General features: G+C 41.9%; 2 protein-coding genes across 4 annotated transcripts; one reads left to right on the forward strand and one right to left on the reverse strand.

The window, feature by feature from the left end:
* Positions 1 to 2052: 2052 nt before the first annotated feature.
* TTPAL (alpha tocopherol transfer protein like) lies at positions 2053 to 13055 on the forward strand. Of its 3 annotated transcripts, none has more exons than XM_054046276.1 (5): positions 2053 to 2125; positions 3977 to 4430; positions 5133 to 5326; positions 7703 to 7813; positions 8756 to 13055. In XM_054046276.1, the coding sequence occupies exons 2-5, from the start codon at positions 3992 to 3994 to the stop codon at positions 9029 to 9031; spliced, it is 1020 nt and encodes a 339-aa protein (XP_053902251.1). In that variant the 5' UTR covers positions 2053 to 2125; positions 3977 to 3991; the 3' UTR covers positions 9032 to 13055. The 3 variants fall into 3 exon arrangements, with proteins under 3 accessions (XP_053902251.1, XP_053902253.1, XP_053902252.1); XM_054046278.1 differs by lacking the exon at positions 8756 to 13055 and adding an exon at positions 8259 to 8742; XM_054046277.1 differs by lacking the exon at positions 8756 to 13055 and adding an exon at positions 8288 to 8742.
* A 472-nt stretch (positions 13056 to 13527) lies between these two features.
* On the reverse strand, positions 13528 to 25420 carry SERINC3 (serine incorporator 3). The gene is made up of 10 exons (XM_054046275.1): positions 25311 to 25420; positions 23264 to 23425; positions 22088 to 22281; positions 21214 to 21293; positions 20249 to 20386; positions 19374 to 19543; positions 18001 to 18091; positions 17217 to 17394; positions 16263 to 16487; positions 13528 to 15249 (listed from the first exon to the last, which is right to left on the reverse strand). Exons 1-10 carry the CDS (start codon positions 25347 to 25349, stop codon positions 15111 to 15113), a joined length of 1416 nt encoding a protein of 471 aa, XP_053902250.1. The 5' UTR covers positions 25350 to 25420; the 3' UTR covers positions 13528 to 15110.
* Positions 25421 to 25790: the final 370 nt, after the last annotated feature.

Below are 25790 nucleotides of genomic sequence, written 5' to 3' on the forward strand. Positions count from 1 at the left end.
GCTATATGCATAATAAATCAAATAAAATAAAACAATGCATCTCTTGGCTAGGTCTCTTTCAGCATTTCTGCTTCTTAGGTTTCGCCCTGTCACTGAACTGCCTAAACTATTTTTCCTTGGCTCTTTCAGGTGTGTGTTCCCTAGCTGAATCTCCTTGTTTAAGTGTGATTTGCTTTAACACAAAAATTATTGCCCCCAGCTCAAGGTAAGTCTATTCTGAATCTCATTATGATAGATAAAGATGAATTAATTACTGGACAGGAAGTTGGTGGTTAACTAGGGACCAGTGATCATGACCTGACTACATTCAATATTGGAAAACAACAGGACAGTCATAACTAGTAATATCTTCAAAAGGGCTAATTTCCCAAATTTGAGGAAAAACTGTGAGCGAAATTGATTGGGAAGACAAATTTAGACAGAAAAATGTGAATAAAAATTGAGAATTCTTTAAGAATAGTTTATTATATGGCTAAAAAGCCATCATTCTACTAGCAAAAAAGAGAACAGCTTTGGCTAAAAGCCCATCCTGGTTCAGCAGTGAAATGAAGGCAGCAATTAAAAATAAATTAACATTTAATATACATATAATAAATGGAAGAAGGAGGACTAGATAGCAATCTGTATATATTAGAATTTATTAATTGCAGAAAATTGATGAGGGAAGCTAAAGAAACCCCCCAAAAAAACCCATAGCTGCCAGGGCTAAGGATAAGAAGTTTTTTCAAATATACTAGGAACAAAAGAAATTCTAGCAATGGAATAGGCTAGATGAATATGGTAAAATAATTAATAATGATACAGAAAAGGCAGAAGTGTTCAATAAATAGTTATTTTCTGTATATGGAAAAAGTAAGATGAAATACTCATATCATAGGAGAATGACAAAGTGCTGTCCAGTCCACTAATAGCTGAGAAGGATATTAGACATTTGCATTGACTGATGAACATTTTTAAATCAGCAGTCCGAGATAACTTGCACCCAAGATCCTAAAAGAGTTGGTTGAGGAGAGCTCTGGTCCACTGATGTTAATTTTTAATAAATCTTGGAATACTAGCAAAATTCCAGAAGACCAGAAAGGTGCTAATGTTGGGCAATATTCAAAAAAGGGCAAGTGGGATGACACAGGTACCTATGTGCTAGTTTGACTGACATCAGTGTAGCCAAACTAATGGAAAAACTGATATGGGATTCAATTGATAAAGAATTAAAGGACAGGAATATAATTAATGCCAGTCAACACAGTATTATAGAAAATAGGTCTTGTCAATAAATCCAATTTCATTCTTTGATGAGATTATACATTTGTTTGATAAGGGTAACCATGTAGATATGTCCTTAGACTTTTATATGCCGTTTGACTCAGTACCACACAACTTTTTTATTTAAAAAAGGCACTATGCAATATCCATAAAGCACACACTATATGTATTAAGAACTAGCTAACAAGCAGATCTCAAAAAATAGTTGTCAATAGGGAAATAACCGTTGAATATGGATTCTCTGACATGGATGGGTTTGTTGTACCAAGAAGCAGGGCACTGCTGGGGCCAATCATCCTGCAGGCAGCCCCAGTGCAGGCTGGGGATTGTGGTCTCTGAAGGGGGTTGCACTGTGATAGGCACACTCACCTGGAAGGTACCACACTGTGTGTGGGGGGGGGGGGACATCCTCCCCTCCCCCCAGAAGGCATCACAACATGTGGGGTGGCGAGACATGGCACATCTTGACCTCCGCCCGGTACACCGGTGGGGGGCAGCTTCACCCTCCAGAAGATATACCAGTGTATGGGGGGTGACAGCCTCACCCCCTCCGAAAGTACCACAGCGTGTTGGGGGCCCATCCGGCCACCCCCAGTAGGCACTATAACACGGGGGGGGGCACATCCTCACCCCCTGGAAGATACCACAACGGCTGTGGGGGGTATCACAATCCGTGCGGGGGGGGCACATCCTCACCCCCACGGAAGGTACCGCGGAGCGGGGGAATTAAGAAGCAGGTGTTCGGCGCGTGAGCTCTCCCATCGCCTTTGCGTGACTTCCGGCGGCCCTGGGCGGTGTGTTTCCGGGGTCACGGTGGCTAATCCCCCCGGAACGGTTCCTTCTGCTCGGAGCCGGCGCCCCGGTAATTTGCATGGGGAAAGCACGGCCCCGGCCCGGGGGATGGGATGGGGCGTGGCGTGGCGGCGTGAGGCGCGAGACAGTGGGGGAGGGGTAACCTCTCTTGCCGTGGGACCGAGCGCGCGGGGCGGGGGTTGGGGGCTCGCTGCTCTGTCGGGGGGGGGGGGGTCTGTGACATTGAGACAGGACCTGGGAGGCTGCCAGTCTTGCCCCTGTCGCAGTGGCCGGGGCCTGGCCCGTGTGTCTGCTGTGCCCGACTGATCAGGATCCCCTGCCCGGTGGCAGGTGCTGACTCCTAGGGAAATCGCCCCCCGCCCAATCCCACATGGGCTCCAGCTGGGGTGCCTGAGGCACTGACAGCCCCGGCTGGGAACAGATGAGGGTGATGCTTGGCCCTTGCTGCTGCTATCCGGACTACTACCTAGCGTCCCTGGGGTGTGACGAGAGGAGACACGTCCCAGGAAATAACCCAAATGCCCATCCTGCTCCCTCGCACCAAGTCCCTAGGGTCTGCTATAGACGATGAAAAGATCAATTTATGCAATTATAGTATCAGGGATTTGATCCTGTGCAATGTTTATAGAGATGATCCCTACTCAACACTCTAGGGGAAGGCACAGCCATCCCCTCAGAAGGTCTCTGTGCAGGTGAATGTGAATCACAGTAGCCACAAATGTAATCCTATTTTTTTCCTGGTGCCAGCCCCAAATCAAGCTCCAAGAAATAATTCAAATATAGTATTTCAGCCTTTATTCTCGTCCCCTCTCCCCACCACTTATCCACTCACCATATGTCCCTAATCCCTGTTTGCCAGAAACTGGGAATGGGCGATGGGATGGATCACTTGATGATTACCTGTTCTGTTCATTCCCTCTAGGGTGACCAGATGTCTTGATTTTATAGGGACAGTCCCGATTTTGGGGCCTTTTTCTTATATAGGCTCCTATTACTCCTCACCCCGGTCCCGATTTTTCACATTTGCTGTCTGGTCACCCTAATTCCCTGTGGAGCACCTGGCATTGGCCATTGTCAGAAGACAGGATAGTGGGCGATGGACCTTTGGTCTGACCCAATGTTTATGCAATAAAGGACACTTACAGTTTGACGGTATCTGCTGTTTAATCTACTATATATTTGAGGAACTGTTGCAATAAGAATTTGTTTCTGTATCTACTACACTTCTCCAGTCTGCACTGCAGTAGTTTCCAGTATAATTAAGACATGTACTTCTGGAATGCTACACATCTGATTGCCCAAATGACATAAATGTCATAAATGTTAATTGGCAGTTACACACAACTTTGTAGGGGAACTCAATGAAAACTTCTTGCTGCAAGCTGATACTCAGAAGAATTTCTTAGGACAGTGATTGTGACTTGACCAATGCTTTATGCAGAGACTTAGAAAATTTCAGTCAGCTGTACTGATACAGATCTGTTGGTGTAAGAGACCTAAAAATCCCAGTCAGGACAATTTATATCTAATTAAAAACTGAAAGTAAATGAAGTGCTAATACAAACTTATTTCTCTTTGATTTACTGTTTGCAGTTTATTGGTGGCACAGCTCCATAACTGTCATCATCAACTGACTGATGTGCAAAAGCTTCTTCTAATATTATTTTATACTGTTTTGAGGGATAAAATAATGACATGGGCTAGTAATCTGATTCTAGGACAGGGAGACAGGAACTCCTGAATGCTAATTCTGGCTCTAATACTAATTCCCATTGTGCCTGTGATTGAGCCACTTAGCCTCATTGTGCCATAATTTTCTCACCTATTTATTAGAGATAATACATACTATGTAAATACTGATAGTATGGGGATTATTTGTTGTGTGTGTTGTTTTGGACAGACTTCCTGCTAACTAATGTCAGGAGACAGTGATTGTACCCGAACAAGCCCATCCGTGGGGTCTCCATCGGATAATGAGTTCCTGCCAGATCGGCCAAGGTATGTGTGCTCACTGTCTCCTGACCTTATTGCCAAGGCTCGTGAAGAGCTGCAGGAGAAACCTGAATGGAGGCTTCGTGATGTGCAAGCCCTCCGAGACATGGTGTGTAAGGATTACCCTACTCTGGGCACGTGTCTGGACGATGCTTTCTTGCTAAGGTTCCTTAGAGCCAGGAAATTTGATTATGACCGAGCGCTTCAGCTTCTGGTGAACTATCACAGCTGCAGGAGGAGCTGGCCTGAGGTCTTCAATAACTTGAAACCATCTGCAATTAAGGCTGTCCTAGCATCTGGCTTTGTCACTGTTCTGCCTCACTTGGACACTGAGGGACGCCACGTTGTCTGCATTCGTCCAGGTATTGTAATGCCTGAATACCCTGATTGGAACAAGATTCTTTGTGTGTTTGAGGTATCTCTGACTGTGCCAAAGTCTGTTTCTTGCTCCCTTGGGGACACTGGTGACTCTTACAGATTACATGGCATTGCTTCCTTTTGAAATCTGAAAAGTTACTTGTGAAAGGATTAATGTCTGTTGTTTCCCAATTTAGATCAATTTTTTCCCTGTTTTAACAATAGCTGCAGTTGAGTAAAACCAAAAATACAAAGTGGGTTAATGTGGTTGCCTAATGATTTGAGAAAAATATGAATGTGCAGTCAGCCTGAGATAGCAATAGGTCTGCTGTCTTCTAGATGCAAGTTTATAATAAGCCTCTTCGACAATAAGTTGGGGGTTCAAGGTGGGGCAAATCTGCTTTCAGTGCTGCCAGGTTTGCTGTAAACTGTTTTCATACTTTGCTTTCCCATTTACCTGCTTTCTTTCTGAGATGAAATGATTTCTCTTCTAGTAATCTGTGCTGGGGAAAGTAGGGGTTTCTTAAGACCAGGGCCTTTGCTCCTTGAAGTAAATATGGCATCTTGCTTGAGGAATGTTGCTGTGATCTAGGACAGTGGGTATTAAAGAATAACTTAGGAGTTCTGGAAAATAGATACTTTATTGGCATATATATAGTCATTTTATATTTACTTTCCAAATAACCATACATGTTTTGTAACCTTAGACAGATGGACACCAAGCAATTATCCAATTACTGAGAACATTCGTGCCATATACTTAACGTTAGAAAAACTCATTCAGTCTGAAGAGACCCAAGTGAATGGAATTGTAATCCTTGCAGACTACAAAGGAGTCAGCTTATCTAAGGCATCTCATTTTGGTCCTTTTGTAGCCAAAAAAGTGATTGGAATTCTTCAGGTAAGACCTGACTTGTGCACTGTAAACTACTTCTTCTATGTCTAGAGTTCTGCTCATGCTAACAAAAATGTTCATATGTTGGCTTTTACCTGAATGCTTTTAAAATGTGTTTCAGCTCTTAACTGGTTGATGCTGGCTGCTAGTGGGTCTGACTTTATATTCCCAGCCTCCCAAGACTACTGCCACTTTGGGAACTTGAAGTTTGAGTTGTTGAGCCCGCTTGCCATCTGGTAGGGGGAGGATACATGAAGTAAGACTAGGGAGAAGAGACCCCCTTGCTGATCTTTGAGTGTTGATAATCTGCTCTGCTGTACAAATGGTTTTTGCTAAAGAGCTTCCGATCTAGATGGGACATAGAACCATTCACACACTGAGCCTTGGGTGGTTGCGCAAATTTCAAGTGATGCTGCAGGAATTTGGCAGAGTTGGCTTTTGAAAGGCTTCCCTGAAAGGTGTGTTTTGAGGAAGGATTTCAAAGAGGAAAGACATTGAGAAGAGAGAGGCTGCTCCAAGCCTAAGGGGGCAGCATAGAAGGAAGTGCAGAGCAGACACTGGTTACCTTGTCTGAGTGGCAGGAGAGGATGTCGTTGTAGCGTTTTCTATAGTCTAGAGGGGAGGGGAGCGTAGTAATGTACTGTGGACAAGCTCCTGTTGAATGACTTTTTCTTCTTCCCATGAGCTTTAGTCTAGTCTGAGCTGTGCATGCTTTTTTGCTGGGTCTCTGCAGGGAGAATTGGGAGAGTTCCATGGAGACAAGAATAGACACTTAATTGCACACTGGCTAATACTTCTCACTGTGCTTACAGAAGTTCCACAATCTGAACATGATTGTTTTGCAAAGTTCTGTCTGAATCCACAATTAACCTACACAAGTAAAATGGGTGATAAATTTCAATTGATAAATACAATATAATAAAATAATTACACAGAAGTTTGGGTGAGGGACTAATACTTATTTAACTTGCCATTGAAAACCTCAGTTGAAATATGGTGTAAGTTGCATGTGAGATGCGTGCACTAGTTCTTATCCTATAGCAGATGTTGTTTGGCACACTTGAAAGCCTGTGGTGAGGGGAGAAGACCCCAGGGAGTTTTTGCTAGCTAGATTTGGGGTAACTTGGCTGACGCGTGCAGAGAGGCTTGCCCAGACGCTGACCACACTATCTTGCTTTTGCAAGAGTTATCTCACTGCCAAGAGCCCCCAACTTCATTAAATATTTTACAGAGGGAAAACATTTGTGCAGTGAAAGTGTCCAGTCTTCAGTCCAAGCAATGAATGCGTTCTCTGTACAGCCAGAGTTGGTTAGTGGAAGAGGGGGAAGCGTCAGTAACTCAATGATGAGACCATAGTCCTTAAAAATACCTTTTTCTGATAGTGATTCTTCCTGCTGAAAGTCTCCCAGGGGAAGCACCATGACTAACCTTATTTTTTAATTTCAACTTATACTGAAGAGCCCTGTGTTCCCTTGGCAGCTGATACAGCATTCTAACCTCCCTCTCCTCCATGTGCTGATGTGGTGTCCACCAGTGCAGGGTCCCTTTATCTTTTGCAATCAATTTGACCAACCGGTCAGATTTCCAGTTGAATAATAGCAATAGGTTTTCTCCTTCTGTGCAAATACGTGAACGTTTTCCCGAATAACATGAGCTCTGATCCTTAATCATTTAAAATGCTTTGTTTAAAACATGGGTTTCTCTCTGGCCAGTCAGTGCTTTTGATTCTCCAGTAGTCTGGGGAATCTGACCCTCAGAATCCAGGGTCATTCATTTTGCTGCCTTTCAAATACTGGGGAATCCTGATCAGGGCAGAGGTTGCTAACTGATCCTTCCAGTGAAGTAATGTGCTATAATTCTTATATTGGGGCTGCTCCTGCCTTAATTAAAAACATTATATTTTTTTCAAAAGAAGGCTGGGGCGAAGGTAGAGACACAGTAAATGAAACGTGCTATTGGAAGTACATCTCCTGATCCAAAAGTGCTGTCTGGCTCTATGTGAGTGCCAGACCCTCTTGTTTTTGCCTGATTCTTGCACCCATATACTCTCCCTCACTGCATCAATTTATACACCTCTACCCCGATATAACACGACCCGATATAACACGAATTTGGATATAACATGGTAAAGCAGCGCTCCGGGGGGGCGAGGCTGCGCACTCCAGTGGATCAAAGCAAGTTCGATGTAACACGGTTTCACCTATAACGCGGTAAGATTTTTTGGCTCCCGAGGACAGCGTTATATCGGGGTAGAGGTGTATTTGAATTGCAAATAGAATCTTGGGAGCAGTTGGGTTGTGTTGGCAGTCAGTGTCAGGAAAGTTAAATAGAAAAAGCTGTCCAGTGTTTCTAAACTGCTGTAAAAATCTCCTCCTCCCCCAGGATGGTTTTCCCATTAGAATCAAAGCTGTCAATATTATAAATGAGCCTCGCATATTCAAAGGAATTTTTGCCATCATCAAGCCTTTTCTGAAGGAAAAGATAGCAAACCGGGTAAGTGATTGTGCCTTTTAATATTGGACCTAATGACAAGCTCTTTGCTGGACATGAAATGTAAAGAATATTGAAACAGATAATAGTTGGGAATGGCAGTGTTCTTTACTCGATGTGACTATATCATCCTTTGCTTCCTGGCTTTTGTCTGGCTCTGTCATAACTTCATCGCTTTGAATGTGCTGAGGGTTGGGGAGACTGGTCAGTAGGATTTCTCAGAAGAATGACAGAAGTGGTTGACTTTCTTTGATAAATACAACTTGGCATTTTATCTGGTTAAATGCACATTTTTAGGACCTATATTATGTACTCAGTATAGTAACTTTCCTCTGGAGTTGGGATTATTGGGCCAACAGCATCCTATGCATTAATGTTATGTTTGTTAGAGGAAGTCTTCTGAGTTGTCATTTCTCTCCAATTTATTCTTCCCCTTCCTTTCTCAAAGGTCCTGTGTTGTTGTAACTTTCTCAACAGCTAAACAGGTTGGATGCCGTTCCCCCTGCAGTTGGTTGATTCTTCTCTTTCACATGCAGAAGAGGATGCCTCTCTCCACAAGGCGGAGTGCTGCCTTCTCTGCACTCCCAGCCCTTGTGAATGAGTTTAGACTCAAACTGAGCTGGAAACCTGGTTATTGTGATTAAGATTTCGTAGGTGGATCGCCTATAAGGCGAGATTTTCAAAAAGGTATCGAACTGGCTTCTACACTTGCATGCACAGTGTTGTGCACTGTCCTTTGCAAAAAGAAAATGATGTTGCTTGCAATTGTGCATGCAGAGCCAGTGGCCTCATCTTGAAATGTGCCCCTTTAAATAATTCTAAGAGCAAAATAGACTCTCCCTACTTGTCATGTGCTGGTCTCGCTGCAGTTTTAAAATGTTTAATTACAAGCTGAAAAAGTATGTGATACATTTTATTAAAGTATTTTGGGATTTTCTTCCTCAGTTCTTTCTTCATGGCTCTGATTTGAATTCTCTTCATCAAAACCTTCCACAAAGGATCCTTCCTGAAGAATATGGTGGCACGTCAGGAAAACTGGACATCGCTGCCTGGAATGAGTTGCTGCTCGCCTCAGAAGAGGATTTTCTGCATGACTTCTCTCAGCTGGTTCTCCCAGGTGACAGCTCACCATCTGAAGCTCTAGTGAGTGGGGATGCTGAGGAGAAGCAGAGTGAAGAGCCTCTGCGAGGCATGAAACCTCAACTCTACTACTGTTATTAACAAAGCCGTTAAAGGAAGCTTCCTTGCCCAGTCAGTCTAGATGCCCTCTCCTGTTCTGAAAGGAATAAGAACAAAGTGGGGTTATGAACTCTTCTTTACTCCTAAACTTCCAGTTCGTGAGTAGACTGCTGAGGCACTGTGGAACCAAAGCAAGTTAAAGTTGGTGAGATGGGGGCAAGGCAGAGTTCTCTTTGGAATCTAGGCAGGACACTATTCCCAAGCCACCTCAAGTGTTAAGAGTTGTTAATCCCAGCGTGAAAGATGCCGTCTAGCAAATTCCTCTTAATAGTAGTGAGAGAAAAAATATCTCATTAGAGTGAATCTCATAAGAATGTCTCTCAGGGTAAAAGTGGCAGAAAAGACTTGCTAGTTTGGCAATCATCAGAAAATAGCATCATCACTGCACCCTACAAAGTGAAGCTCTGTCAGTGGAGATTGTCAGACATGTCCAATTCACAGTCCTGGACCTAATACCTGGTCCTGTCTGTGTACTAGCATGTTCCAGGAGTATCAGAATGCGTACTGGAGCTTCTCCCTGATATTTTGCACACTCTGCATGTGTGGAATTCCTACAGATTTGCCCTTTGGATTTGAAAGGAGAAAGTTACCATAATTTTGTAAACATTGTGACTAGTTATTTCAAAGCATAGTGTAATCATACACAAATTCCACTTCCAGAAGATTGAGCCTTTCAGATCATGTATTGCATAGCTTTTTTCCAATAAGATGCAACTTTGAATATTGACAACACTATAGACAACCTGAGAAGGAGTGAGGTCATTCACTCATATTCAGCATGGCTCAGATATAATCAGTTGCTCTTTCCTTCAGCTGGTCGCTTTGATGCCCTGCCTTACTTTTCAACTTCCCTAAGTAACTTAAATAGAACTTATGTGGGAAGATTTTGTAGCAGGTAGCATCTATAGAAGGCAATATTAAGTACGAGAAAACACTTTAGTTCTTGAGCTACATTACTTTGGATAGAATTTTTGAATCGGAGTCTTCGTAAACCAAATGCAGATGGATATTTTTAAGAATGTTCAGATTTGTTGTATTGCAGTTGTTCTCTGTTCATGTCTGTCGTGGTTTAAGTAACCGTTGCTATTTGTCATCCCCTTCTCTTTGGATGGCAGCTTCTTTTGTAAAGTTTAAACTTTGGTCAGTTCTGTAGGGCTTAAGCTTAGGTTGTGTTCCAGTGCTTTAGATCCTTAGTTCTAATGTCAAATGAGGTTAAGATGTCCTGCATCTGTGTAGGCTATTCCCCAAGTTCATTCTGTGTCATGGTATTGAACTTTAAATGAACTCTGAGCACATTATCTTTGCACATGTCATGCACTATATAAATAGTGCAAAGGTGAAACCTCATTACAGCCAGGAAAGCACACCCCATTATTTAAAAGGGTATGTCAGTGGACAAGAACACTGATTATAATCAAACACCTCATCTTTATAGCACTTTTAAAATGGCTGGAATTTCTTTTGGAGGGTTTAGGGGGAGAGAGGTTGGGAGGGTAAATCTTTTTACTGAGTGCCAAGTGGGAAACAGGGACCGGTTATCTTACTGTAAATATGAAATGTATGGTCTCAAGGAGTTGAACCATCCTTTTTCTGAGTGCCAAACTGTGCTTGTTTGAATGTCTCTTCCTAGATTACACCATAGCATGACTTTGTTGCCAAAAAGAGTTTGGGAAGGACTAGATTAGGGAAATCACAGCTCCTTGGCTTGGTAAAATGCTAGCTCTTTTATTCAAGCAATAGAAGAGTGGGATTAGGTTTTGAAAGGAATAAAGTCTAAAGCTTTTTACAATTAGCAGTTCATAGCTCCAATGAGGACAATAAGTTCATATCCTGTCACTTGAACAGAAAGACTTTAACAGACCACTTATACTGTTGTGTAGGATGCTGGAGAGCTGGCAAGAATCTGAGAGAGAATATAGCTTTCTTCTTTCCTTCCCCTTTTTAGGTATGAAGGATAGTAGGAGAGACTCTCCTGCCTCTAACATCAATGCATGACAGCCCCTGCCCCTTTCTATACTAGACTTAATTTTCATGGGGGAAAATATTTTAGGTGAGAAATATCATTCCTGTCATTAACAATCTATCAGCCCCCAACTTTTGTGCAGGCCTGGCAGAAATGCAGTGCTGGCTAGTGTCTCTTCATTTGAGCAAAACTTTCCTCTCAGATCTACTGTGCAGATAAATCCAGCTCTTCTTCCACCTGGCAAAATAATCAAAATGAGGCATGGCTTTGCTTAAAACCATAATTGTCAACCTAACTAAATTAACTGCCAAAAATGTGTTGGGGTGTCTTGGATGGTTTGAGTGAATGCCGACTACTAATTTCCCTCTGTCCACCACCAAAATTAAAAAAAAAACCCTCCAGGATACAGCATCTGTCTTTGAATTGGGTGCATGGCAGGCTTTATTCTTCCTCTTTCATTGTTGGGTGGTTTCCCCTCTCAGGCTCCATCTACACTGCATTTCTCCCTAGCACTAGTATAAAAAGCAGCATAGCTGATGAAGTACTTCTTAGGCGAGTAGAGGAAGGACATGCCTAAAGCTGGTGCATATGTATCCTACTTGCCCACATAGTGCCTCCCCGCTCATTGCTATTTTTAGCAGCATAGTGTCCTGCTGCTAGTCTTGCCCTGAAGCAGTGAAAGGCTTTGGCACTGAGGAGCTACCAGAGCCTTTCCTTCGCATGTGTAGCTACACACCAATGTGGATGCAGTCTGCTTTTCACTGTGGCATGTAGCTACCTCTGCCCTGCATGCCACCAGGGTGCAGTGTAGACATAGCCAAAGTGGAACTGCTCTCAAGCAGTTTGGTAACTACTGAAGAGAGAAAGTTCCATGTTAGAAAACTTAGCTTCCTGCTTAAAAGATTTGTGGGTAGGAAGTCTCCAGCAACCAGGGCAACACCTGATTTTTTTCAATGCTTTTGCACTGTGGCCTGCCTTAAACTATAACCAAACTAGAATTCATGTGTAGCCTCCAACCAAGGTCTTCCTTGGAAGACAAATTGAGTTTGTTGTACTTTATCCTTAAACAAAATAGCTTTGCTCATCTTACTTGTAGATAGAGACTTAAGTTTTCCTCTCAGCAGAAGTTTTGTTTTGGAGTTGTTAAAGACTCTTTGGAACCTAGCTTTTAAATTCATTATCGCTCTGTCATCAGTAATACAGCATAAGTAGACAAAGCCAGTATGTTATCCATTACTGTCAGCTATAACTTTTCCTAATTCCCTCATGGGGGCCGATGCTTTGCTTGTCTTCCTAGAGAAAGTGTAGACTCTCACAAGATGAACTGCAGCTTAACAGCTGGAAGCTGTTAATATTTTGGTACCTAAAGCACTATTTAAAAAAAAAAATTTGTAGAAAAGTTGAGCTGTCAAGCCCTTTAATGACGGTCAGCCCTTTTGTCTCAGGCTGATAGCATTATAAAACTAAATGGGTAGCATATTTGACAACAGGCCCACAGTTCTAGTTACTCATCTTTAAAGTAGGAGGGAAGGAAGAGCAATGGAGTTAGTTCAAAAAAATCCCTTCAGTATTAGAATTAACATAATCTGGCTGTTTCAACCAAACTTTTCTAAAAATCGGTTCCATGGGAAGCTAGCTGAGTGAGGACAATGTCAGAAGTAACAATTCTGGCTAGGCAGTAACTGAGGAAGGTGCTCAAACTGCCTTGGACAACCTTGACTGTCTCACACGAAGTAGGACAAAAGTTAATTGCATACTGTAAATAAAATACTTGAATTTATACTGGGGCAAATAGGTGTTATATACACAGAGCTCTTTTTTCAGGGAATGAGGGTGTTTTGGCACAAGTTCCATAATATACATGATTGTTCAAATGATTATTTTGCTTTTTGGTTTAAGTGGCCCTAAAGTTGTTGGGTTTAATATACATCTGTTATTTTGATAAAATGTTTATTTTTATATTGCATTTTATAAAATGGAGTGGTCAAAGTATGTACTTTTATTATGCATGACTGGGTATTAAATAAGTCTACCATAACAGAATCTAGTTCATTTTAAGTGTACATGTACAATACCCTTTTCCAGGTTTGATTCAGTGACATCTAACCTCTCCTAAAAGATGCAACTTAAAGCTTATTTCCCTCTGGTGAATCAGACTTCTTTTCCTCCCCAGGAGGCTGATAGCAAAGTGGTCTTGCATTTGTATTTAAGTTGTACTAAACTGAGTGTGAGCTGCTACACACCTACTCAGGCAAATTGGAAATCTTGATTGTTAGATATACAGACACGAGGACAATGCTTCAAGCAAGATGTGTACTAGGATGGTTGAAGTTTGATTATTCAAACAAAAAGTACTATCAACTTGAATGCTAAAGTTGAGTTAGTTAGCTCAACTGAAATGCCATTTGGCCATTCTAATTAAACAGGGTCTGGGAATCTTCATAGGTGAAAGTAAGATGTGACCTGAATCTGCTGAGATGCAAAAAGACATGTCTATTCCAAATAATTAACTAAGCATAGTTAAAGTACCTTTAATAGGAGATAAAAATCCAACATTAATAGATAGCATTTAGTAACTGAAAAAAACTCAAGTAGGCTAGTGTGTACTGCATACTATGCACCATCCAGGATAGAGTATGAAATGAACAGCTGTAGCCTAGTATCTACAACTACATTAAATAAAAAGGGAGTCCTAATAGCAGTCAGATAACCTTTTAATGTATTGATAATTGTACTTTAGTAGTGGATGTAGGATAGAAGATAATAGGTAGCCTTTGTCTTGTCTAGCTTTTCCATCCACTCTCCTTCCTTACCAGCCCACACAGTTGTGTGTAATGTCCTTTGTTATAGCACTTAACACCATGAGCAGGCCAAATTACAAGCAAAGTGGACATACTGAGAAACTTAAAACATACTTAGGTCTGAATTGTCACTTTAATATTGTATGTGCACTAGGATGCAGTAAAAAGCTAAAAATAAGACATGAAATAACTAGTGTTAGTGGTCTAATTGTAATAGGCTGCAGTAAAAAATAACCAAGTCCGCTTTGCTATGTGTTTTGTAAGTGTGCTCATCACACACTCACTATCCAACATGTGCTTCAGCATCAGAGGATTGGATTGAGGGTGTAGTCACCATGTTTGATCAGAGCATAGATTAAGTCATATGACACCACTTGAGCCATTAATTTCTAGGTACCACATATCCTACCACATGACTTGTAATTTCAGCAGCTATATTAGCTGCCCTGTAATTCAAAAATATCATGGGAGATTATGAACTCCCCAATCCCTGAACCTACCTGGAACAGAGTTTGAAAGATGCTTTGAACAGTTAAATGCATTTGATTAAAATATAGATTATCATGAAAATATTGATAATTTCATGGGTATTAACTCATTCAAGCTCAGACAAATTAAGACTTAATAAAAAACATGTTTTTCTAGTATAATTTTAATTTGAAACAGAAGTATCTGATTAGTTTAGAGTTAAATCAAAGTTAAAATATTTGGCAAATATACTAAACCAAGAAGCATAGTTTTCCATAAAATCTAAAAGTATTATTATGGGAACAGGAATTAGAGTTAACAGCTACACATCAAGATACTGGTCTTGTAGTGAATGTATAAGCTTCTGCCCACAAACAGGAGGGTGTTCTTTTAGACAATGGAATGTAGAAACTTACACAGTATGGCTTACACTTCCACATACTGAAGCATTTAGTGCATTATGCTGAACACAGCTTGTTCTTTAAAATATATTACTTTAATTGTTCTCTTCAATATTCTGTTGGATCTAATGGATACAACAAGTGTTTTTCTTCTGTGCTGTACAACACCACCACTACATCTGTAGTAGATTTCAAAAATGCACTAATAGCTAACCTCACGTATAGGTTAAAATAAAATAGTATCAAAATTATTGTAGTTTAGATACTACATCAAGCATTACATAATCCAGCAGTTTCTATCCACCTGCATGGAACATGAAAAGATGCATTTCCCTTAGTTTCAAAAAATAACTGAAGCAATACATGACATTTTGGCTTTCAGCAGAGGAGCTTCAGGCATTTTCATAATCTCAGACAAGCACAATCATTTAAGTGAAGTCCCGATTGGTAAGGACAAGAGGAGCCACTAGGGTCCAGACATAGAGAAGGAGGCAGACCCAACTTGAAGAGATCTTCACCCACACGGCTGGCCACTTGCTTGTCATAGTTTTGAAGTCTGCATCAGGGCTGGAACAATTGAAAAATAGTTGTTAATGACAAGCCTCCTCCTGCCACCCTCTCTGCACTTTTACTGAATTGAAGGTGCAGCATGTTTGGAACAACTCCATCATCATTTCCAAAAAGGCTCCTTGTCTTATAAGTGAAGACCCTAAACTGCAAAGTCCCTCCTTTCAGAACTTTAGACGTGTCCTGCCACTTAGTCTCAGTATGTCCCAGCCTATGTATGTTAATGCATCACCACTCTTAAAATTGACCCCACAGCCAGTTAACCAACTTCAGTTTTTCATTTCAGGCAGCTGTTCCTCCACTAAATGAGAAAATGCAAGACCACCCCATGTAGTAGGTCAGCTAATCACAAGAAAAAGGCAATAAGTAGGTAGTGGGGGCACAGCCTCAAGATGGATAGTCTCAGTAGCTCTGGGGGAACCCTCACCACATAAGTGGCTTCCATGTCTGTAGTTGCCAACATTCCTTCTCCTGTTTGTCTTCTCAATCTCAAGCTGGGCAGAACCAAACTTTTCAAAGGACAGAGTCCCTGACTAACTCATTATGCCAACCGGAGGAAAGATGCACAGCCACAGGAATCTGAAGAAAAATCTACTAGTCAGCCTGGTATCTTCTGCTCTTACAAATTTGGACAATCCTTTATGCAGGCTCACCCACCCCACTTCTACTGTCAATGCCTTTAATGCTTTCTACTGTTTCTTTACTGTCCTATTTCATCAACACAAAAAAGCTAACCACCACAACTTTGATGCAACTAGCATGAAGGGAAGATCTCAAACCACAGGACAGATGTCCCTGATTTAGGAGTAGCCGTCAGATTTCCAATCCCTAAACTACCAGTGAACTCACTGGATATAAAGGGGAATGGGGCATAAGAGTTACTCTCCCAGCAGGAATTAAAGCTGCACAGATAGTCAGATCAGCCACCCAGAGTTGAGGTAGCAGGTGCACCTTTCATCCACCTTCACAAATATATTTTTATGTTTAAAAAGTTAAAAACATTTTGTTCCTACCTGTACCAGTTGGTGAGTGTCATCATGATGTAGAGAGAGGCAAGGAGCAACATGAAGTGAAAGAAAGCATAGCTGTACTGAACTGCCCCTTTCTCATTATCCATGACCCGACGAACTTCTCCATCTTCCACAGACGCACCATCGGTTCCCACATCATCCAGCATGGCACTGTCATTCCCAGACAAAGTCAGCTTGTTCACCTGGCTGTTACTGGAAGAGCGGATGCTGCAAAGTGACCCAAAAAAGAAAAGTTAAAAATCAATCCTATAGAACACAGGGGTGGGTTTCACTAGTGACTATAACTACTAGTCAAATCTTTTCCATCCTCAAAATGTGTTGCGATTGACTGAAATTTTTCCAAAGGGGTAAAAAAGGAACGCTCCTTAGGAGATCCATTTCCATCCATGTTACATATCAGAGACCCAATCTTTGGAATAGGAACATTTCCCCCCCCCCCCGTCCCTCCCGAGGCACCTGACACTGCTGTGGATATCACTGCAGGTGGCAGTACCACACCAGGAAGTTAACTCCTAGCCCCTGCTAGAGCTGGAAACTCAAGACTCAGATTCTACTTGCTATCAGTGGAAGCAGGGTGCTGCTTCTGAACTTCCAGTCCAGGCAAACTCTTACCCCAATGTGTTTAGTTTTTGTATTGTGATTGGAGGTCAGTTCAGAAACAACTTTCCTACTATTTACCTACTAAGTAACATCCCCCTCCCCACTTCATGCTATTACGGCCTATTTTAGCTTAAGACTTCAACTAATTAAAAACAAGGTTGGTGAAGCCTCTACCCTCCTCACAGTTTTACTAGTCTGTCATATTTTTATTTGCCCACATCAAGCTAGACAGAGCCTTATGTGCAAGCCAGGTAGATTTAATACACAAACCCACCCAGTGTCCACAAAAGGAAGGTAAGTGCTGCCTGTTTCTGCTTTGAGGGACTCAGATCTTACCTAGAATACAGGAGACAAAGAACAAAGATACCAAGTCCAACAATACTCTGTGCATCCCACCACTGCAAGGACTTTGGTGGAGCCGGAGTAGCAGGTATGACAGTTGCATTAGCTGGAGCTATTGTGGGTGCAGTTATCTGCGTGATGATGTTCAATAAACTTGGGTTGCAGCTTCTATCTGAAAGAGGTTTACAAAAAGAGATAAACAGGCACAAGCTTTTTAGTAAAACTCATCCCTGTCATCTTGTTGGCCAGGTTTGTAGTCTAGAGTTCCTTCTGGACTTCCAATTGCTCTTGGATTCCCCTGTAGCGTCAATGGCAAGAAGTCTTCCCACCTGCACTTGACTAGATTAGTGTACTCCAATCAGGTCCTTTCTCAGATCTTTGCACAGACACCATCCTTCCCACATTCCAATCCCCCCACTGCTTGATTCTCAAAATATTTAGTTCTGTGGTTCACTAGAAAGGAGTTCAGAGAATGCAATATATAAGCCTAGGCTAGAGAATTAACTTCAGTCTGGACCTTGTCCATCAACCAGGTCTTTGGGACCTCCAGAATAGATTGCTGCAATATGCGCCACACAAAGAAAGCCATTGAGAAGGTGAATATGACCACCTGACTATCTAGCAATTCTACACCTTGAGAATGCACATGTTGCATGGATTCTTAAATGCATCATTTGACCAGCAATCCCAGCACAATGGCTTCTGATAACAGTAAACTCCACTGATATGTTTGTTTTAAAAATGGAATACATTACTACCAAGGCAAATAGATGCTTACCAGGCTCATTAGACATAGCTGACCAAGTGAGATACATTGTGTAGAGACTAATAACAGAGGACTGGAGGAGGCCAGAGTGAGGTTGATGTTCCTGTTTAAAGACAAAATGCCCTCCAGAGTAAAAAAAAAAAAAGGCATTTCGGCTAGAGCTGGATTTAATCCTAATTGCTGCAGATTTGCCTAACATCTAGTAACTACAATTAAACCCTTTAAAAAAGTCTTGCCTATGAGTATTTAGTGACTAAAACATTTGCCATAACTGTTTAGGGCCATGTATTACATATATGGCAGCAAATAATTCAGGGGTGAGAACCACACTGGTAGTCTCTCTTTGGAGGTTGAGAACACTGGTAATAAACCAGCCAGGGAACACATGTTCATCCCTCTTGACCCAAACGTATGCACTGCATACAACATCTTTGATCAGCAGCTCTTGCTTGACTTAATCGTGACAAGACTAACTGTAGCAGGTTTGCAAAATACAAGGCTAGCAAATAACTTCTGAGCAATATCTAGTAATCCCCTGATGCATATTAGCAGAGGTGGTGACTCAAAATAGATTTGGGGGAAGAGTAGCAGCTTTAGAACCCAAGACCTACAGATATGCCCAGTATTCTTCAAAGGGTGTTTAACCAGCTGAAGCAAGTGTATTCTACCTGATGCAGAAGTATTTTTTGTTTAACAGACATCAAAACAGGTCATCGAAGTATGCGCCTGTTTACAATCACCCAAAATAGAACCATCCAAATTCAACCCTCAATTTACACATGTGGAAACCCACATTAAATGAAAAGGGTTGCACAATTATCATAAAGGGCAACATTGTATCTTACAACAGCAACAATCAATCAGAGCAAAGGAAGACTAATCTATCATCATTCATTGTTTGCTAACGAGGCCAAGGGTTCTTAGTGCACCATATTTCATGAAAGTATTCAAAAGCATCTTAATGACTTAAGAGCCTAAATCCAATTGATGTCATTTAGGTATGCTGAAAGTTTTACCCAGCATCTCTCAGATGCCTCCCCTCTGATCCATGGTAGCTGTAGCATCTCTGAGGCAACCACAGCAACTGCTTTCACTAAGTGCACTAAGAAATAGTTTGGTGCATTGTATTTCAGATGTGTCTAATATAATGCCGATTTCTAGCCGTCATTATGTGACATGCCAGCTTTCTGCAGATGGTCAGTAAATGCTTAAATGTCCATAGTTCAGGAACTATTGCATTAGGCTCTGTTTTCTGCTTATAAACTCAATCATTAGCATGGTCTCATCCTGTGACCACTTTTTTCTGAATGTATACTTCAAAGGAGATTTAAAGATATTGGTGTCTGTGTACAAAAGGATTTAACCAAAAATAGAAAATGTAGTACCTGAACTTTCGGAAGGATAGAAATGATGGAGACAACAATGCACAAGATCATATTAAAGCTGATGAAGAACTTGTTCTCAGTACAACCATCAGGTTTAGTGTAGAATACATAGAAGAGCACAACAGAAATTATCGACAAGATGTAGGTCAAGCTCGTACAAGAAAGTAAAGCTGAAAAAGAAAGACAAGTTAACTCAACACAGGGTGGAAACAAGTACTTCTGCAGGCTCCCCATTGGGGCACTTATCAGCCCTGAATTTTAGAGGCAAGATTTTCTCTCTACCCCACATAGACTGGGTGCTTTTATAGTGCCCTTCTTTCAAGTTATTTATAATATAAGGAGCCACAGAGGTTAGTGTTCTCAGCTAAAATAGTTAAGTTAAATTGCTAATTGTTATGGTTGTGTCACTGGAGCCATTTACAATCACATCAACAGCCTACAAGCATGAGGTGCAGCCACCTTATCACCATTATGCAGACAGGGTGACTAAGGAAAAGAGCTTAGCTGACTTGCCTGAGGACATTAAGGGAGTCAGTGGCTGCTAGCCCTGTATTCAGACCATGCCTCTCTACGTAGCTGGGCATGAAATTTAAATTTCATTTCTTATGACCATCAAAATGGACAGTGACTGACAGGTCTACTTCCCATTTTAATTAATGAGCCCAGAACCAGAGTGTACATAGAGCTATAGCGGAGCAACACTGCAGCTTCTAATTCCTCAAGTAACTCTGGAGTTTCAGTTGTAGGATGCAGATCAGAGAACAGCACGTATACAGTGGCAGGGCTGTAAGAGGCTATCCCTTATTTTTGTACTTACGCTAGGTACTCATTGTTTCTTCTAGTTATGTTTTGCATTCTCTGATTTAGATACCTACCCACATACCAACACCTGGAGTTTCCTTCCTCCATTCGCTCAACCCAGGACTCATTCCAGGAGTGAGCAAAGTCCACAAGCAGCACCAGCTGGATGAGGATAAAGCAAAAGGCTCCAAGAGTGCCAATAATAAACCATGCTAGAAAAGACATTGAAGGGTATTAAGTTACAGTTATTTCTCATAATTTGTATTTTACTAGTAGAAAAAAATAAGCCAGTTTATTGGTTAATCTGAGGCTATCAGCTTTTTAAAGGAATAGTGAAAATATAGCCTGGAAATTCAGTCCCTTAATAGTCTATGGTATCGATCCTGCAAATACTTACACATGTACTTGGATCTAGAGCATGCAAGTAGTTTCACTTGCTTAATTTGAGTCACACTGAAGTACGTGCTAAGTATTTGCAAGATTGAGCCCAAAGTGTTTTCAGAGAGAAGAATTCAATATTTAATGTAAGACACTATTTTCATGTCCATAAGTGACCATCGAAGTTTATGAAAGGTGATTTAACTCCCCAACAGTCCTACAAAATGAATGCAAACAGTACTAGTCATAGGTAAACACTTCCTTAAAATAGCTGACTGAAGAAGATAGGGATCTTCTGCAAAGGCCTTTAGGAAGTTCTTAAATGCCTTGGGAAACAAAGTCTTTCCCGACATCTACTAATATGAACAGTGACAGAAGAGAAATGAAGATTTAGTCAGTCATAAAAACACTTAAAATAATTCAGGTATTTAACTAGAAATATGGAGCTCCACCCCGTTTATCTGAAACAGCACTGCAGCTATGCCCCATGTACTGCTTACCTCGTAACTTCCCTAATTACCAGAACATTCCAAGGAAATGGGGTTGCACTGTATGTATTCTACAATAACCATAACTTGGAATGCACCAACTATAACCTCTGGTAATTTGTGAAAAAGTTTGTATTTTCAAAAGCGATTCCATGACTATATATTAACTTTACCTCTTGTGAAAGGCCCTTCAGGAATGTAAAAGGCTCCAACCATGATACCAACTATGGCAGCTATTTTGAAGAACCAGAACCTTTTTAAAATAAAAAGACAAACATGTTTGACAGTGTTGGTCCTCTATCTGTACAATGAACCCTGTTTTAAGTGAACAAAATATGGCTGATTAACAGACGTGATTGTCCAAGCATATGCAGGTTTCAAAAGACCACTCTTATTTGGCAGTCTCCTGTGTGAAAAGACCATCTCAGAGAATCCCCAAATAGATGGAATACAATTCTGTTCCATTGTTATTAGACAGGGTACATATACACCCAAATGAGTTCTTGGTGATGAAATAATATCTGTAACATTTCACAACTGAATAGTGTGAAAACACTATTCAGTGCTTTAGCCTAGAGAGAGAATGTTAAATAAGAAAACGTTTAACAAAGTCTCCGTTATTTTAAAAGGTTTATTTTAATTAAGGTATACTAAAAATATATTTGTCAAGAGTCTCCCTTTCCACTCCATCTTTATCTCCCTTTTTAAAAAAGAAGATGGCAGTTTCAAATGAACGCCAGACTCCAGAGAATTATGTGCGTTTGGGAAAATAACAGAACAGGTGAGTTAGCTGATTTCAAGGCATAATGTTTCAGCTTCTAATTATCAGTACTTTAGAAAAGCAGTGCAAGTATGAGACTTCCTAGGGATCTTGGTTACCTACGCACTTTCAGAAGCAGTTCTCTAAGCAATCAGCAAAGGAACTACAGGACTCAGTCCAGGCTGTTCATCCACATACACCTAAGGAATCTGTCACTATCTGGTGAAGAAATTAGTAAGAGACAGACGAAGCAAGTTAACAGGCAAGTCAGTACAATGCCTACATACCCATTGTGCACTGAGGCTCTCGGATCGTTACTAGTTTTCACTTGTATCATAAGAAGAGAGAAAATGAAGAAGAACACTGCCATGGCAAAGCTGATTCGATAGACAGCCCTGTATCCAACCAACACATCGCAGTTGACAAAGCCATTCATGTGTGGTAGCCGGGTATGAAGCCCCTCATCACAAAATCCAGGCACCTGGATAAAAAGAGACTTGTAACTTGCAGTTCTAAGACCGCAGTCACAAATATGTGGAATACATAAATAATGCAAGGGTCTCAGCCAGCTTCCCTTTGGTGGCCATTGTGAGAAAAGGCTTTGCATCTGGTCCACAGGCAGAGATCAGATTTGTTCCTAGTGTCACCTTTTCCTCCCCATATCACTGCATAACCAAGACATAGAGAGTAACTAATTTACCCAAAAGGAAAGTATCAGAGCGTAAGGCTTAGAGCAAGGATGTTAATTTGGTATCCTCATTCTCTAGGCTTGAGGTGCCCAAGTGTCACAAAAGTGAAATAGATATTTCAGACTAGGAGCCAAACAGAAAACCATTCCATAGATATTGTGGCAAGTCTCCATTATATTCCTTTGCCCACTCCTGCGTGGCAGCCTCAGTGGCACCTCACTTCTGAACAGACAACTGACTTTTTGGCAGAATTCAGTTAATAGTTCTGGTCAGTTAACATTTTTGTTGCCCCAAGTCTTGAAATCCTCTTTTCCAGCCACCATCCTAACAGGATCCTATCTCCAGTTGGGACAGGTGTTCTTCCTATTCAAGGATTTAAATCAACACAGCAGGAGCATCTGAATTAATGGTGTAACATAAATCTCTTCCCCAGCAACATAAAATCTGAATGAACTGCTCTACAGAGAGAATTTGCAGGACAGTGACAGGCACTCTGAACAGTGCTGTGCTGAGGACAATGTGAATTTAAAAGAAAAAGTAATTTACTTACTGGTAGTTTACATTTCAATTATGCACATGGGCAACACTCGTAAATCTTTGGATTGCTAAACACAGTTAATTTTTCCTCTGTTTGAGAAATTCCCCCCTTTCAACAACTCCAGTTTATTTGGGCATTTGTGTGTGAAATAGTCCATGGCTAATAAGAAGAACTGGGGGCTACTAGCATAGATCATGGCTTTGTTACAAAGGAGATCACAAATGTCTTATTCATACCTTTTTCAGCTGCTCTTCCATTCCCGGTGCTAGCATGATACAGGCAACAAGCGTACTGAGAAGAAGGAGGAAGGCATAGATAAGACGGGTCACTGTGGAATTCTTGCTGTTTGGACAACATCGACACAGCAAACATGAGGCACCGCTGCACAGACATGGAATCTGGAGAACCAACATGGGAATTGTAAGGGTATTTCCGTATACAGACCTCACTTTCAAAAGGGCTAATCATCATTAAACACAGTCCCCTACTCAGCCAAATACCGCTTCCCTGGAAATTAATAGCCCTAGTTACTCACTTCCTGCAGAAGTTACTACAAAAATTAGAGACCGAAGTGATCAATTTACACATCAAGATTCACCTTGATGGCATTTTTTCTACAGTACATTCTTTATTGCTTTATCATCTTCATTTAATGTGTCTCAAGTGATGGCACTCCCATCATTTTACATGTGTGATTATATTTTTAGTTTTAGAACAGTACTCCAAGGCATAAAATCATGCACGTACAATACAGTTTAGTTTACAAAATAGAAGATTATAGAAATATGGTATGGTCACAGGGCCTGTAATTACATTAGAACAAGTAGTTCTGCACTTCTCAGCACAAACACACAAGACTTATTTTGCTTTCTACTTATTACAAATGGCTACCAGGCTGTAGGGACCCACTAATAGGAAGGAAAAACACAGGGGACAGTTATAGTGGGGCAGCAATGAATTATTCTATTCCTCATGAATGGTGCATGCTCAAATTTGAAGTTCTTGATTACAGAGAAGCTTTAGGAGATGTTATTTATGAAAAGTTGACAGTGTTTTCATTTCTCTCTACTGCTATCAGCATTTATCAATTATGGAAACAAGTTGTATTTAAAACCAGTTTCTGAATTTCTTATTTACAAAGTGGTTTCAAGAGCATCAAGCTTAGAAAAAAACCCAACCTAATTGGTTCCATTGTTTTATAACAGTACATAAAACAAAACTAACAGTTTTACAACTATTTAGCTACATCTTAAAAATATTTCAAAGCTCATGGTCAGTAATTTACACCCACAAACGCAACACCAAAAAAATGAATTAAAATCAATAATTTCCAGGAAAACAGTTCTTGTTTAATCTTAGACATACCACTGCAGTATTTGCAATCTTAGCACTGGACTAATACAAGAGAACTAGAAAGTGAAGGTAGCAAATAACCTTAAAACAATGAAAATGTAATGAAATGCACGTAGTAACAACAAAGACCACATAAGTGATGTCACTAGATGTTTAAGATTACTTAGTCTGTTATAATAAAGAACCAACATTTTTAAAAATCTCCCCCCCCCCCCACTGCCCAATCTCTCCCCTAGTTTATGGGCTTTGCCCTACAATTACCCAAATGAGCCTCTGCTATGTCCTCAGAGCAATTTGTGTGTTGTTGATAACACAATGATTACTTCCTGTGTTACGCCTCCTGAGATTACAAACACGAGGACGGACTTCCCACAAATAAACAAACAATGTCTATAGTATTCGAAATGAGGCAGGAAACCCCTGAACTACAGCAAGAAGTCCCCTGGATCCCTCGGGGCATTTGCCAAGTACCACTGATCAATGTCACATCCCTTTCCCCCCACCGCCTGCCTACCGAGCTCCTGAGCCTAGCAGCTCCTGGGGGCTGGGCCTGCCTCTCGCTATGTGACCGTACAGCGCCGTACACAAGGGCTCGAAGCTCGGCCACTGCCCGAAGGCGCCCCCCGAACAGCCGTGATACGCGGCTCAGCGCCAGACACAGCAGAGCCCCACTAGTAGCCAGCGACACCAGGACGCAGAGCTCGGGGTGGGGGTCTCCGGGCCTGGAGACGAGCCTTAGCGGCGGTAATAACACGCCCCCACCCCGGGCGACCAGGCCTCACAGCCGCATCCCCCCGGTGATGGGGGGGGCAAGAGGGCGGGGCAGCATTTTCTCTGCCCGGATCATACGGGGGCCCACGCGATGGGCGGAGCTCGCACCCCCACCAGTCGCCGTCAGCACCCTTCAGGGGAGACCACCCCGCCACTCACCCAGCTGGCCAGCGAACAGACCCCCAGCACGGCCCCCATGGTAACACAGCAACTGCTGCGGGCTCCGCCGCCGCTTCTGACTCCTTCTTCCCCCCTGAAGCGACGCCACTTGCGTCATCACGGTGCACCCGCCCCGCAGCCCAGCGCTCATTGGTCGCGTCCCGAGCGCGGTGACGTTATGCACGCATGGAACGATCTGTTAGGGGAGGGGAGGGGAGGAGGCAGATCAGCCAAAGAGAAGACAGAGAGCCCCTTGGAGGGCGGGGCTGGGGTAGCAGCCCAGCAGGGCCTCCACAGCGGTGATCGGTGACGTTTCGCGCAGCCAGGCAGTCATTGGTCGAAGAGACCAAGTGGGTGGTGCCAGTGTTAGAGCCAGCCTATGGGGGCACTTAGTCAGCTGGGTAGCAGTTGACAGGAAGGGCCCGAGGCTGTTCAACCGTCATCTTTCACCCGGTGGGCGGGGCCATTGGCGGCTCCTCT

The sequence above is a fragment of the Malaclemys terrapin genome, chromosome 12, assembly GCF_027887155.1.
Source record: "Malaclemys terrapin pileata isolate rMalTer1 chromosome 12, rMalTer1.hap1, whole genome shotgun sequence".
In the NCBI taxonomy this organism is placed as follows: domain Eukaryota; kingdom Metazoa; phylum Chordata; order Testudines; family Emydidae; genus Malaclemys; species Malaclemys terrapin.

What these genes read in the sequence shown, in the direction of transcription:
- TTPAL (XM_054046276.1), top strand. Translation starts at nt 3,992, where the DNA reads ATGTCAGGAGACAGTGATTGTACCCGAACAAGCCCATCCGTGGGGTCT. An exon ending in AAGTGATTGGAATTCTTCAG is followed by an intron (nt 5,327 to 7,702) that starts GTAAGACCTGAC and finishes CTCCTCCCCCAG; the next exon opens with GATGGTTTTCCCATTAGAAT. An exon ending in AGGAAAAGATAGCAAACCGG is followed by an intron (nt 7,814 to 8,755) that starts GTAAGTGATTGT and finishes TTTCTTCCTCAG; the next exon opens with TTCTTTCTTCATGGCTCTGA.
- SERINC3 (XM_054046275.1), bottom strand. Translation starts at nt 25,349, where the DNA reads ATGGGGGCCGTGCTGGGGGTCTGTTCGCTGGCCAGCTGG. An exon ending in CTCCAGGTGTTGGTATGTGG is followed by an intron (nt 19,544 to 20,248) that starts GTAGGTATCTAA and finishes TTTCTTTTTCAG; the next exon opens with CTTTACTTTCTTGTACGAGC. An exon ending in CTATCCTTCCGAAAGTTCAG is followed by an intron (nt 18,092 to 19,373) that starts GTACTACATTTT and finishes GTCTTTAAACAG; the next exon opens with GAACATCAACCTCACTCTGG.